The sequence below is a fragment of the Lithobates pipiens genome, unplaced genomic scaffold (assembly GCF_037356315.1).
Source record: "Lithobates pipiens isolate NorthernLeopardFrog02 unplaced genomic scaffold, aLitPip1_a1.2 Scaffold_18, whole genome shotgun sequence".
NCBI lineage: Eukaryota > Metazoa > Chordata > Amphibia > Anura > Ranidae > Lithobates > Lithobates pipiens.
The window spans coordinates 615,628,263-615,643,878 of record NW_027507758.1 but is presented as its reverse complement, the minus strand read 5'-3'; the positions used below and the strand labels follow the sequence as shown (position 1 = coordinate 615,643,878).

General features: G+C 48.5%; 2 protein-coding genes across 2 annotated transcripts in view; both read left to right on the top strand.

Moving 5' to 3' along the window:
- The window catches only part of LOC143986837 (uncharacterized), a 548,778-nt gene that overhangs the window by 260,131 nt on the left and 273,031 nt on the right, over positions 1 to 15,616 (top strand). The gene's annotated exons all lie outside the window — the stretch shown is intronic.
- Positions 1 to 15,616, top strand: part of LOC143989274 (uncharacterized) — a 59,498-nt gene that overhangs the window by 31,129 nt on the left and 12,753 nt on the right. The window contains 2 exon segments of the mRNA XM_077489349.1: positions 1,265 to 2,076; positions 7,738 to 7,873. Of these exon segments, the coding sequence (XP_077345475.1) occupies positions 1,265 to 2,076; positions 7,738 to 7,873 (948 nt within the window).

The following is a 15,616-nucleotide window of genomic DNA, read 5'->3' as shown; positions in this document are numbered from 1 at the left end:
TTTTTATTTATTCAGACATGATTTATGTATAGTGATGAGCTGAATGTTCCTGGATCCGCTTCAGGGCGTGTTTGGTCAAACTTGCTGAACCCAAACCCTGTTAGAATGAATGGGGGCTGAATCTTATTAGTAATGGCCATTTTCTATGCTAATAGGCAAGGGGTTGTCTAACACAGTGTTTCTCAACTCCAGTCCTCAAGGTTTCCCAACAGGTCATGTTTTCAGGATTTCCCTCGGATGGAACGGCTGTGGTAATTACTAAGGCAGTGGAACTGATCAAATCACCTGTGCAAAATAATGGAAAACCTGAAAACATGACCTGTTGGGGCGCCTTGAGGACTGGAGTTGAGAAACACTGGTCTAACAAATGGGGGACTGAGCACTGCCCTGAGAAAAAATGTACCAAAGCAAATACATTAATGTTAATGGGGGACCCCTTGCAAAAAAGGGATCCTCTTTAAAATACATATTAAACCCTCAATTGAGCATACAGCCTGGCAAGAAAGGAAGGGGGGGGGCACGCAAGATTACCTTCCTCCTGAACCATACCTTGCCTCATGCCCTCAGCTTGGGGTAGTGCCGTGTCTGGGGGACCATCCTAGCAAAGAACCTTACCCCCATGTTGTTGAGGACAAGGCCCTCTTTCCCACAAACTTGGCCCACTGGCTGTGAGGGTTTGCGTAACCTGAAAGCTTTTTTCCAAAAATATGGGGACCCTCAGACCCCCCCCCAATATTAAAGACTAATGCCCTGTATACACGGTCGGACTTTCGACGGAAATCGTTCAATGGGAGCTTGTTGTCGGAAATTCCAACCTGTGTGTAGGCGCCATGGGACATTTTCCATCGGAATTTCCATCACACAAAATTTGAGATCTGGATCCCAAATTTTCAGGCAACAAAATCCGTTGTCGTAAATTCCGATCGTGTGTACACAATTCTGACGCACAAAGTTCCACGCATGCTCGGAATCAAGCAGAAGAGCCGCACTGGCTATTGAACTTAATTTTTCTCGGCTCGTTGTACGAGGTGTACGTCACCGCTTTCTTGACATTTGGAATTTGCGACAAGATTTGTGTGACTGTGTGTATGCAAGCTAAGTTTGAGCCAACATCTGTCGGAAACTCCAGATCCAGGGGAAGTCACAGCCGGTTGGGTCATACAGAGAACATCTGGTCACTCAAACCTACCTGATCCAGATGGAATCTTGATTTAAGTGAACTAATCATCTTGTATCTATTGATCATGTTTTTATATTTTTCCAGGAGACGCCATCAAGAAATCCTCAAAGGATCGTCTCACTTTATCTCTAAGCTCTAAAGTGGAAGATGAGGACATCACAGGAGATTGTGTAGGAGAAAAGACAATGAGTTCAGCTGTGGATGGTGGACTTCACATTCTGGATGGATCATCAAATCCTTCGGACTCTGGGCAACCTCGTACTTTGAGGGATGGTGCTGGAATTCAGGGGGAGGAGAAATTTTCCTGTCCTGAATGTGGGGAAAGTTTTAGCTCTTTGTCCCATCTTCACACACATCAGAGGATTCACACAGTAAATAAGCCGTATTCCTGCTCTGAATGTGGAAAATCTTTTCCAAAGCAATACAAACTTGTTAGACATCAGAGATCTCACACAGGGGAGAAGCCGTATTCCTGTCCTGAGTGCGGAAAATGTTTTCCAGAGAAGTCCAGTCTTTACAGACATCACAAGGTTCACACGGGCGAGAAGCCGCATTCCTGTCCTGCATGTGGAAAAGGCTTTTCACAGAAATCAGACCTTGTTAAACACCAGAGATCTCACACCAGGAAGAGCCCTTATTCCTGCATTGACTGCGGAAAATGTTATGTGAATAAATCAGTCTTTGTTAGACATCAGAGATCTCACACAAGGGAGAAGCCTTATTCCTGTGCTGTGTGCGGGAAATGTTTTTCAGAGAAATCAGCCCTTGTTAGACATCAAAGTTCTCACATCATGGTGGAGACATCCAGCTACAAAAAATCACCAGAGAGATGTCCCAGTCCTCTGTATTCCCGGGATTCCACACAAGAAGGTCACGCCATCCCTCACCGTCATCAGGTAGGTGGAGTAGAGGTAATAATCAAACAAAATTAGTTTGAAATGAACAGTGCTATCACTTCCTATTTAAAGCTCTATCTTACAAAAAATGCATGTAAAGGGGGTGTAACTACAGGGGTCGCAGGAGTCGCCATTGCGACCCAGCCCAATGCTCCTTGGGGCCAGTGCAGCTCCCCTCTACACTTGGACAGGAGGGGTCGGCATATAGAGGAGCTGATGCCCTCCATGTTTCCCCTGCAGTTGCTGAATGCCTTCTTCTCCCCTCCCTCCCATAGGCATTCAGCGGCTGCAGGAGGAACATAGAGGGCATAGGCTCCTCTATATGGCGCTCCTCCGTTCCAGCTTCCTTTTGCTACCAGTGGCCCCTCTGCTGTCTTTTAGCCCCCTGTGATCCTCCCGGCAACTTCATCACTGATTTTTACAGATATTATAATTGATATATTGTTTTGTACTAACAAAGGAGATATGCATATGAAACTTTAAAAAAAAAAATGTTTTATTGGTTGTTATACACATTTCCACTTTGTAATATATGCATTTTTTGCACAATAGGTATACTGAGCTTTAAATAGGAGATCATAGAGCTGTTCATTAAAAACAAATTTATTTTTAATTACTACATCAATAGGATAGCAGCTGCACCACTATTATTTATTGTTGAAACTGTGGCGCCGTTCTGATTTTGCTTTTTCTAGCTGTAGTTGATGGTCTGCAACATAAAATGATTGAAACTGACATGTGGAGACGATGTGTGGACTCTACAAGATGATATTTCTCGTCCGTTCATTGAAGGACATAGCCAGATCTTTAGATAGTGACCAATGGGTTTATTATGCCACCTGCAGGAATAGAATGCTAGGTAAAAAAAAAAAAAAAAACAGACCCTATGACTGCCCTTCATCTGCAACACAGACCCATTTTTTATGTTTTTGCCTAGTGCTTAAGAAGTAGGACATAGAGATGTTTTCTGCTCTCTTTATTTATTTTTTTACTTTTTTTTTCTCTCTTTGTTCCTTTTAATGGATTTTTGCCTTGTTGCCTTTTATCAACTGCAGTGCTGTACAACAGGTTGGATATATAGATTCTGGTAATCTCCCCAGCACTGCCTGCGAGAGTTCTGTATGCAGTTGCCGCCCAATCTCGGCTGAGATTACTCTACTATGGTGGAGTAGCCTAGATGACTCCTTCTCCTTGATCTCGCCTGGTCATTCCATTGCAGCGCCACAGTTGGGCCATCAGTCCCTAGATTCAGACTGGAGGCAGTTGTAAAGCCCTGGAGACACCTTGCTTCTTCGTGCAATTGCCCAAAGGTCGTGCGGCGCTGGTACTGCTGTGAGATTTCAGGTTCCAGGGTGGCTTGCTACAGTCTATGAGTAGTCTTCTTTGGGTGGGTGCATCGGATTACCGTGGACCTTCTCTTGCCTGCAACCTTCAGTTCACATCCTCTGACACCATCGCAACCTCTGTCATGTACCTAGATCGTGAGCCTGATGTGTAGAGGAGAGCCTCTCTTGCCGCACCGGCTTGTGGGCCCCTGAGGTTGAGACAGTAGCCACAGAAGCACGGTGATGCAGGTGTGCCTGGGTTCAGTCCAGTATTGGTATGGCTGGGTGCTCGTGGCTGGAGATGCAGCAGGAAAACCAGTAGAGCTGGGTAGACCAAGACTGTGGTGGACTGTAATGCAGCGGAAACAGGAACTGGTGCGACCAGCAGGGCAGGGCTGCGGCAGGGTCGGTAATGTTCTGGCGGGTCAGGCAGAGCAGAAGGCAGAAGGGAAGTCCAAGAAGCAAGCAGAGGTCAGGGTATCAAGCAGACAAGGTTAGTAAGAGCAAGCCAAGTCAGAGATGAGATGTTAGCACAGATAATGGTTTTCAGGACACACAGAAGCTGCAGACCGCACAGCAAGAAGTCTTAGCGCTAACGTTGGTGACAGGTGTGCACGCCGACGTGCCGTTAATGTGCGCTTCTGCTGAGCAATTCCTGCTGCAAGGCCATGCCTTTCCTGACAACTTCTCTTCCCCCAGGCAGAACCATGCTGCATATATGGGACAGTGGTGGCGGGAACATTCTATTGATGGAAGTGTTTTCTGGGCTGGGACTGCCTGGGTCTTGCTGTGTGTCAGTGGCTGAGTGCAGATAACAAGTGAAGAAGTTACAAAGCCCTGCCGGAGAGCCATTGCTGGAGCAAACAGGGAATTGTACACTTTTACTAGCAGCCATGGGTGGGCTGTTGCAGTGGTGGAAACACAGATGCCATTTTGACTGTGGGTGCCTGCCCTATTGGAGTTTATCCCGTTGGGAGCAGTGTTTCCTGGATTCTGAAGGTGTGCTCCTTTCTGAACACGAACTCTGCTGAAACCTCTACTTCAGGAATCACTGCTGTTTCCTGTGAGTGTGTACCTGTTGCTGTGTAGTAATCAAGAGTGTATCAGTAGTAACGCATCACAGACGTGAAAAGCTTAACACAAATAAATCACAAGGGCCAGATGGCTTACACCCAAGAGTCCTAAAAGAACTCAGTCAGGTTATAGCTACACCGCTATTCCTAATTTTTATGGACAGTTTACTGACAGTACTGGTACCAGCTGATTGGTAAAAGGCCAACGTAGTAACAATATTCAAAAAAGGGCAGAGATATATTCCTGGAAACTACAAGGCAGTCAGCCTAACTTCAATAGTATGTAAACTATTGGATGGGGATGATAGGGGACTATATCCTAGAATTTGCCGAAAACAGTATCATTATTAGTAATCAGCATGGGTTTATGAACAGTCATTCTTGCCAAACCAATCTGTAAACATTCTACAAGGAAGTGAGCTGCCATCTATGTAAAGGTAGGTCGGTGGATGGGGTGTATCTGGATTTTGCAAAAGCATTTGATACAGTCCCCCATAAACACTTAATTTACAAACTGAGGTCTATAGGCATGGACCATAGGGTTTGTTCTTGGATAGAAAACTAGTTACAGGGGCGTGTCCAAAGGTTAGTGATAAATAACGTGTACTCAGACTGGTCTGGAGTGGTGAGTGGAGTACTGCCAAGGCTCTGTCCTTGGATCAATTCTGTTTAATTTATTCAAAAATGTTATAGGGGTTGGTATAAATAGCTCAATCTCAGTGTTTTCTCATGATGCAAAACTTAGTAGGACAACAACTTCACACCAAATGAGGTTTAATGTTGAAAAATGTAAAGTAATGCCTTTGGGGGCTAAAACAATTTAAATTAAATTTACTTCCTAGAGTGAGATCCTCTGGGGGAATCTAGGATGGAGAATGATCTGGGGGTTCTAGTAAATAACAGTCTCAGCAATAGCGTGCAATGTCAAGCTGCAGCAAGCAGAATATTAGCATGCATTAAAAAGGGAATTTACTCCAGAAATGAAACCTATAATCCTGCCACTTTATAAAACTCTGGTTCAGCCACATCTGGAGTATTCCGTCCAGTTCTGGTCACCAATCCTCAGGAAGGATGTGCTGGAACTAAAGAGAGTCCAGAGAAGGGCAAAAAAGTTAATAAGGGGACTGGAGGAGCTCAGTTACGAGGAACGACTACAAGCATTAAACGTATTCTCCCCGGAGAGGAGCTATCATAGAGATATACAAATACCTCAATGGTGATCCCAGCTTAGGAAGAAAACTATTCAGTCTAAGGGAGTGTAAAAAGACACGGGGCCACTCAATGAAATTGGGGGCGAAGCAATTTAACCTTAAAGTGGTTGTAAACCCTCACATATACCCAGTGAAGTGAATAGACTCAGATGATACATAGAGATGAAACAAATCCTCCTACATAAGTTTTACGTAAATAATGTAAATAATGTATATCCGCTGTCTTTCTACACCCTGTGCGCAGATCGAAAATGTTTCTTCATCTTTCAGCAGCACATAGGGGTGGGCAGAGAGACTGGACTTGCACTGCGTGAAAGGTGATTATCTCCCTCCCCAATAAATACATTTTGAACTCATGTTATCTCATGCGACTCTGCTGATAACCGAGGAACGGAGCGCCAGAGAGAAATGACACTTAGCGCTTTGGCGAGAGACAAGTAAACACTACAGATATGTGTTAAGCCACTTCAGCCCCAGAAAATTTGGCTGCTGAATGACTGGGGCATTTTTTGCAATTCGGCACTGCATCGCTTTGACTGACAATTGTGCGGTCGTGCGGCGCTGCACCCAAACAAAATTGACGTCCTTTTTTTCTCACAAATAGCCCTTTCTTTTGGTGGTATTTGATCCCTGCAGTTTTTATTTTTTGCGCTAAAAAAAAAGAGCAACAATTTTGAAAAAAAAAAAAAACACAATATTTTGTACTTTCTGCTATAATAAACATCCTCCTTTTTTTATTTATTTATTTTTTAAAGCACATTTTGTATGTATTCTTCTACATATTTTTGGTAAAAAAAAAAATCGCAATAAGCGTATATTTATTGGTTTGCGCAAAAGTTATAGCATCTACAAATGGGGGATAGATTTATAGCATATTTATTTATTTATTTATTTATTTATTACTAGTAATGGCGGCGATCTGTGATTTTTTTTTTTTGTTTTTTTTTTATCGTGACTGCGACATTATGGCAGACACATTGGACACTTTTGACACATTTTTGGGACCATTGGCCTTTATACGGCGTTCAGTGCTATAAAAATGCATTGATTACTGTAAATAACTGGCCGCGAAGGGGTTAACACTAGGTGGCGATTAAGGGGTTAATTGTGTGCCCTGGGAGGTTATTCTAACTGAAGGGGGAGGGGACTGACTAGAGGAAGTGACGGATCGTGGTTCCTCGCTAATAGGAACAGACAATCTGTCACTCCTCTCTGAACAGAACAAGGATTTTTGTGTTTACACACACACTTCCGTGTTCTGTCTTGTGCGCTCGTGATTGCTCACGGCCAGCGATCATCGCGACCTTCAGCCACGAGCATCGGCACCCCCGCAGTGACTCAGGTGTGTGTGCGTGCCTGCTATCCCGATCCCGCGAGCCGACGTATCGCTACGACTGTTCGCGGGATCATGCCAACCTGCCGCAGTAAAATGACGGCGACTGGTCGGCAAGCGGTCAGATCAAATTCCATGAATGGGGTTTATAATCACTTTAAGCTGTGTAGGGGGTTTTGCACTGTGAGAGCGATAAGGATGTGGAAACTTCCTTCCACAATCGGTGGTGTCAGCAGGAAGTAGTCATTGTTTTAAAAAAAAAACTCTTGGACGAGCATCTTAGTGATAACAGTATACAGATATATGGCAAATTATTTTCGACATGAACACATACACAGGTCGAACTAGATAGACTGGTGTCTTTATTCAACCTTACCAACTATGTAACTTCGGCATGCAGGGTAACCGAACTAGGACCTTTTTTCTTTTAAGCAACCATTTTTGGTGCTACATAGGAATAAGATGGTACTTTGGCCTTGGTTGTCTTTTCTGCTGAAGTTTGCAGAACATGAATGAGGTCATCTTCTTGCCTTCTTTGTGTCATAATCCCTTCCATCCTAAGGAAGTGGCACTTCATTATTTGGTTGAACTGTTTTACTCGCTCAGCGTAAGCTCTCTCCTCATTCCTCCTCCAACAAACAAGGTCCTTGCCCTGGTTAGTAAGTCGCTATGAGTGTGCATCATTGAGCATGTTATTTTCTGCCATTCTTTTGATTTAGGGTGAAGATCTGATCAGCATGAAAGTTGAGGGTGAAGTAGTAGAGACGTATGTGAGGGATGATCAGCAATATACGGAGGAGGCTGGAATGACGAGGACATTCAAAGAGGAGGACACTCCTAAGGAGATCGGCACAGGTGAGCCGTAATGCACTGCTCAGAGGGGGTTGTTAATCAGTTTCAGCTGCTTTGGTGTTAATGAAATTAACAACAGGTGCACTAGATGGGCAACAATGAGTCGACCTCCAAAACAGGAATGGTTTTACAGGTGGAGTACTTTTTTTTTTTTTAATTTTTTTTTTCGCTAGTTTTGCATTTGTCTAGGGTCAGTGTCACCACTGGTAGCATGACGCGATGTTTGGACCCTATAGAAGTTGCACAGGCAGTCCAACTCCTCCAGGATGAAACATCAATACGTGCCATTGCCAGAAGGTTTGCTGTGTCTCCCAGCACAGTCTCAAGAGCATGGAGGAGATTCCAGGAGACAGGCAGTTACTCGAGGAGAGCTGGACAGCACCATAGAAGGTCACTAACCCATCAGCAGGAATGGTATCTGCTCCTTTGAGCAAGGAGGAACAGGATGAGCACTGCCAGCGCCCTACAAAATGACCTCCAGCATGCCACCGGTGTGAATGTCTCTGACCAAACAATCAGAGACAGACTTCATCAGGGTGGCCTGAGGGCCCGACATCCTCTAGTGGGCCCTGTGCGCACTGCCTGGCTGTCACGTACCTGGTAGGAGAGCCCAGAATGCAGGGAGCGGCTCCTCGTAAGCCTCCGGCTCGAGAGCCCCTGGAAGTGGAGACAGGGATTCAAGAGTTCGGAGGGCACAAGTGCCAAGCCGGGATATAGTAGGTCGGACCAGTAGCAGCAAGAGATCCACGGAGGCCCTGGAGGGTAGATACCCGATAGCAGCTGGGGATGCGGTCACACCGTAGGCACAGGTGGATGACTGGAACAGCTGACAGAGGTCCGTGTGAACAGCAGGCACTGGTGGTCAGGCTGGAACAGCAGGTGGCAGTCAGCGGGTTTCAGCAGGCACTAGCAATCAGGCCGGAACAACGGGTGGCAGAAGACAAGGTCGGGAACAAGCTGGGTCGGTATCAGGCGGGCAGCAGAAGTACACGGGAGGAGACGGAGACGTAGTCAGACAGGCAGGAGGTCGGTGGCAGGCAGCAATCAAATGAAGTCGGGAACAGGCCGGGTAACGGTAATCAGGAACAACAGAAACAGATAGCAGGAATCACCGGACACGCTGTAGGCAGGACAGCAAGAAGGAACAGAAGCTGGTTCCTTAAGTAGCCCTTTGGGCGCCAAGAACGGTCGCACGGCGAGTCTGCGTGCCCCCGCGGGTAACCGTGCACCCGTTCGTGACCCCGCGCACCCGCGTGCGCCCGTTCGCACCGTCACGCACCCGCGTGCGCTCGTTCGTGCCGTCGCGCACCCGCGTGCGCCTGTTCGTATCTACGTGCACTCGCGTGCGTTCGTTCGCGCTAACGCGCGCCCAAGGATACCGACGAGTTCTCCGCAAGGGAATCCTGCGGACAGGTTTCCTATGTACAATCGGTACAACAGATCGACCATGACATTGCCCCCCTCCAAGGGGCAGCCTCCGGATGCCCAACTGTGCCATCTTATCTGGGTGAGATCTTTTGAAGGCAAGGATTAATCTTTTTGCATGGATGTTGGGTTCCGGTTCCCAGGAGTTTTCCTCAGGGCCATACCCCTTCCATTTAACTAGAAATTGAGTCTGATTCTGTCTCCTCCTGCAGTCTAAAATGGATTCGACCTCGTATTCAATTTATCCGTCGATCACCACAGGTTCCGGAGGGTTGGCATTTCGATTAGCAAAAGAATCCGGGACTGTAGGTTTGAGTAAAGAAACGTGAAAGACCGGGTGGATCCGAAATGACTCCGGGAGCTTCAATTCAAATGCCACATCATTCAACTTCCTCACAATAGGAAATGGACCCACAAACTTTGGACCCAGCTTCTTAGACGGACAGGCCAACTTTAGGTTTAGGGTGGACAGCCAGACCTGATCCCCGACCTTGAGATCAAGCTCCCCCCTTCTCTTCTTATCAAAGACCTCCCTGTTGTATTCCTGTGTCTTGGTCAAAGTCTCTTGTAGGAGTTTATTATTAGTTTTGAAGAAATTGAGGTCTTCCTGTACAGCCGGTACTGAACATTCGGGGAGATTATTGGATAGAAAAAGTGGGTGAAAGCCAAAATTTGCAAAAAACTGAGATTGCTTGGTGGCGGAATGAATAGAGTTGTTGTATGCAAACTCCGCTAATGGTAGAAGCGATGCCCAGTCATCTTGGGAAAAAGAAGAAAAGCAACGCAGATATTGCTCCAGCGTTTGATTGGTTCTCTCAGTCTGGCCATTGGTCTGGGGATGGTAGGCCGAGGAGAAACGGAGTTCAATTTTCAGGGCCCCACAGAGCGCTCTCCAGAACCTAGACGTGAACTGCACCCCCCTATCTGATGTAATATTAGCAGGGATGCCGTGAAGTCTCACAATCTCCCTAATAAAAGTCTTAGCCATCTCTGCGGCCGAAGGAGTGCCCTTCATAGGCAAGAAGTGAGCCATTTTGGAGAGCCTATCCACCACCACAAAGATTGTGGAGTAATCCTCAGAAGGTGGCAACTCAACGATAAAGTCCATGGAGATCATCCTCCATGGTCTATCCGGGACGGGTAGTGGTTTCACCAGACCCCAAGCCTTCGATTTACTGCCTTTATTCCGAATACACGTGGTACATGCCTCCACATATTCCCTGCAATCTTTCTTCATCTGTGGCCACCAGAATGTACGTTGAAGCAACTCCATGGTTTTAAGTACCCCAAAGTGGCCGGCCAGCAAATGGTCGTGACAGGAGCTGAGGGCCGAGGCTCGTACTTCTTGAGGAACATAGATCCTGTCCTGGTGCCAAAGGAGACCATCTCTGGATGTTAGTGGAGTGTCAGGTGGGAGGACCGGACCGATGGAGGCCTGCTTAATTTGGGAGAGTAAGTCTCCCTGAAGCAAAAGGAAATTCCCAGAGGAGAGCATGGTGTCAGGGGATGAGGGACCCTCTGGTTCACTGTACATGCGGGACAGGGCATCGGGTTTAACGTTCTTTGATCCTGGACGGTAGGTGATGTGGAACACGAACCTAGAGAAGAAGAGTGCCCACCTGGCCTGTCTTGGTTTCAGCCTTTTGGCAGTCTTAAGATACTCTAGATTTTTATGGTCGGTATAGACCAGGATCGGGTGGGTGGCGCCCTCAAGGAGGTAGCGGCACTCCTCGAGTGCAGCCTTAATTGCCAGCATTTCACGGTCACCGACATCATAGTTTCTCTCTGCCTCAGATAATTTGCGGGAGAAGAAGGCGACCGGATGCAGGAGAGACTTAAGCCCCTGTCTCTGGGAAAGCACCGCCCCGACCGCTATTTCAGAGGCATCCACTTCTAGGATATACGGCAGAGTCGAGTCGGGGTGCTTTAGGATCGAGGCTGATACAAACAAGTCTTTCAGGGTTTTGAAAGCCTCCTGTGCCTTGGAAGTCCACTGAAACTTCTGACCCTGTCTGGTCAGTCCGGTGATGGGGGAGATGATGGAAGAGAACCCCTTGATGAATTTCCTGTAGAAATTGGCAAACCCTACGAATCGTTGGACCCCTTTCTTATCAGAAGGAGCGGGCCAATCCAGGATAGCTGAAATTTTCTGGGGATCCATCTCTATCCCCTTCACCGAGATAATCAGAGCGAGGAATTGGATGCTTCGTTGTTCGAAAACGCATTTTTCGGGCTTGGCATACAGACCATGGAGACGGAGTTGGGTTAAGACATTCTTCACATGTTCCCGGTGCTCAGCTAAAGAGGAGAAAAAAATCAGGATATCGTCTAGATAAATTATCACAAACAAATCAAGGTAGTCTCTAAAGATGTCGTTTACAAAATGTTGGAATGTGGCAGGGGCATTGCACAAACCAAAAGGCATAACTAAATATTCGAAGTGCCCAAAACAAGTTCGGAAGGCAGTCTTCCATTCGTCGCCCCTTCGGATGCGGACAAGGTTGTAGGCACCCCGAAGATCCAGTTTGGAAAATATTTCGGCTGACCCCAGTCTCTGGAATAGTTCGGGCACTAATGGTAGGGGGTAGCGGTTCTTTATAGTGACCTTGTTAAGTGCCCGGTAGTCCACACATGGGCGTAGGGAGTGGTCTTTTTTTTCAACGAAGAAGATCCCCGCGCCTGCCGGGGAGGTGGAAGGTCGGATGAAACCCTTCTCCAAGTTGTCGTCCAAGTAGGTTTTCAGGGTCCCCAATTCTGTTTCGGATAAGGGAAAAATTCTTCCAAAGGGAATCTCTGCCCCAGGAAGCAATTCTATAGGGCAGTCATATGGCCTATGTGGGGGTAAGGTTTCAGCGCCCTTCTTGCTAAATACATCCAAGAAGTTATGGTAATCCTTGGGTACAGCCTGTCGGACCTCAGCGTCCATTTCTAAACAGAGTAGAGAAGAAGAGTCCTTGTTGTCAACTGGGAAACAGTGCTGAAGACAGTAGGCAGAAGGGAACTCAATCTTTCCAGTGGACCAATCGATGTGTGGGTTGTGAGCCTTCAACCAGGGCATGCCTAGTATAACAGGGAATAAAGGAGACTTAATGACATCCAGACACAAAAGTTCTTGGTGAGTTCCAGCAACAATGGCAAGCAGTGGGGAAGTCTCCTGAGTCACTGGTCCTGACTTAAGGATGGAACCGTCGGCCAGATATATTGAAAGTCCTTTCACCCTAGGCCGAAGAGGGATGTTATTACTTAAGGCAAAGGACAAATCCACGAAGCCACTGCAAGCCCCAGAGTCAATAATTGCATTGGTTTTGACAGTCCTTCCTGAGAGCTGCAAAAGAAGAGGTACAGCCAGATAAGAGGTGTTATTAAGCAAGGCGGGAGAGGAAACAGGAGGGATGAGAAGGCACTTACGCATTTTGGCAGGGCAAGTACGAACGTAATGTCCCGGTTCTCCGCAGTAGAGACAAAGGTTGCCGGTCCGGCGGCGTTGGCGTTCCTCAGGCGTCAAAGATGGACGAAGTAGCCCCAGCTGCATGGGTTCTGAAGAATCCGGAGTGGGCATAGCAGGAGCAGGAGGGACCGGATGGTTGGAACTTGGGACACGTGGCATCATCCAGACAGGGCGAGAAGTTGTAGAAGAACGCTCCAGGCGGCGTTCTCTTAGGCGTCTGTCTATCTGAACAGAGAGGTCTATGAGTGCTTCTAGGGTCTCGGGGCTACCCACTCGAGCCAGTTCGTCTTTCAACGATTCTGAGAGACCCATACGAAACTGGTATCGTAAAGCTGAGTCATTCCAGTCCGTGTCGGAGCTCCAGCGTCTGAACTCAGACACATAATCTTCCACGGGCCTGCGACCTTGTTGGAGCTCATGCAGAGCTGCCTCTGCGGTGGCAGCAAGCTGGGGGTCCTCGTACAGCCGAGACATCGCTTGGAAAAAGGCATTCAGAGTTTCCAGAGAGGGGTCCTTTCGTTCCAGAAGACGATGGGCCCAGGCCTGGGGTTCGTCTGTCAGTAGTGAGATGACAAACCCCACCTTGGTTGCCTCGAGAGAGAGAGTCCTGGGTTGTAAAGCAAAAAAGAGTTCGCAGGAATTACGAAAGGCTCTGAATTTATTCCGGTTGCCGGAGAATCGTTCCGGAGTGGGAACCCTAGGTTCAGGCGGCATCATCACCACCGAAGGTGGAGCAGAGGGTCCGGAGACAGCTGGTGTTGAAGCAGACAGGGCCTGGACCTGTTCCTCTAGTCGGCCGTAACCTTCCTGCAAGTTCTTCACTGCTTGGGTAAGGCCAGCTAAGTGGCGGCAAAGCTCGTCCATAGGGGAGGCTCCCTGCGTGGGCTCGGACATGGCTGTCCTGTACTGTCACGTACCTGGTAGGAGAGCCCAGAATGCAGGGAGCGGCTCCTCGTAAGCCTCCGGCTCGAGAGCCCCTGGAAGTGGAGACAGGGATTCAAGAGTTCGGAGGGCACAAGTGCCAAGCCGGGATATAGTAGGTCGGACCAGTAGCAGCAAGAGATCCACGGAGGCCCTGGAGGGTAGATACCCGATAGCAGCTGGGGATGCGGTCACACCGTAGGCACAGGTGGATGACTGGAACAGCTGACAGAGGTCCGTGTGAACAGCAGGCACTGGTGGTCAGGCTGGAACAGCAGGTGGCAGTCAGCGGGTTTCAGCAGGCACTAGCAATCAGGCCGGAACAACGGGTGGCAGAAGACAAGGTCGGGAACAAGCCGGGTCGGTATCAGGCGGGCAGCAGAAGTACATGGGAGGAGACGGAGACGTAGTCAGACAGGCAGGAGGTCGGTGGCAGGCAGCAATCAATGAAGTCGGGAACAGGCCGGGTAACGGTAATCAGGAACAACAGAAACAGATAGCAGGAATCACCGGACACGCTGTAGGCAGGACAGCAAGAAGGAACAGAAGCTGGTTCCTTAAGTAGCCCTTTGGGCGCCAAGAACGGTCGCACGGCGAGTCTGCGTGCCCCCGCGGGTAACCGTGCGCCCGTTCGTGACCCCGCGCACCCGCGTGCGCCCGTTCGTGACCCCGCGCACCCGCGTGCGCCCGTTCGCACCGTCGCGCACCCGCGTGTGCTTGTTCGTGCCGTCGCGCACCCGCGTGCGCCTGTTCGTATCTACGTGTACTCGCGTGCGTTCGTTCGCGCTAACGCGCGCCCAAGGATACCGACGAGTTCTCCGCAAGGGAATCCTGCGGACAGGTTTCCTATGTACGATCGGAACAACAGATCGACCATGACACTGGCACTGTGGCGCTCGATTGGCCTTTGACATTGAACACCAGAATTGGCAGGTCCACCACTGGCGCGCTGTGCTTTTCACAGATGAGAGCAGGTTCACCCTGAGCACATATGACAGACGTGAAAGGGTCTGGAGAAGCCGCGGAGAACATCATTCAGTATGCCTGGTTTGGTGGTGGGTCAGTGATGGTCTGGGGTGGCATATCCATGGAGGGACACATAGACCTCTACAGTCTAGACAATGGCATCCTCTCTGCCATTAGCTATCAGGATAAAATCCTTGGACCTATTGTCAGACCCTATGCTGGTGCAGTGGGTCCTGGGTTTCTCCTGGTGCACGACAATGCCCGGCCCCATGTGGCGAGAGTATGCAGCCAGTTCCTGGAGAATGATACCATTGAATGGCCCCCCACGCTCTCCTGGCCTAAATCCAATTGAACGCCTCTGGGACATAATGTGTTGGTCCATCCAACGTCGCCAGGTTGCACCACAGTCTGTTCGGGAGCTCAGTGATGCCCTGGTCCAGATCTGGGAGGAAATACCCCAGGGCACCACCCGTCTCATCACGAGCATTCCCCCGACGTTGTCAGGCATGCATACAAGCACGTGAGGGCCATACAAACTACTGAGGACCATTTTGAGTTGCTGCAATGATGTGTTTTCAAAGTGTTCCTTAAATATTGACTGCAACAGGTTGGCTCGGCTCGGCTGCACGAAATCATGTTATTGTACGTGATCTCGCAAAGTCTGTATAGCAAGCTCCGTGAGTCCGACTGCGGGTCCCGCGGACTATATGTCCACGAGGATACCCGCGATCGTCTCACGGAGAGGAAAACGGGTAAATGCTGATGTAAACAATGGGGACAAGGGTCTCTTCCTCTCAAACCTAGCTGCAGGGTTCTGTAGGCAGAGGCTCATCAGAACCTGGAAGCCCCCTTTTTAAAGATTTGGGCACCCTCAGATCCAGCCCCTCAATATGAATAACTAAGGAGTACCTAAACCCCCCCCACTGTTCTGTTCCAAATTTCAGCTTTATGCATTCAAATACCTCCTTAGGCCAAGTCTGTCCTCC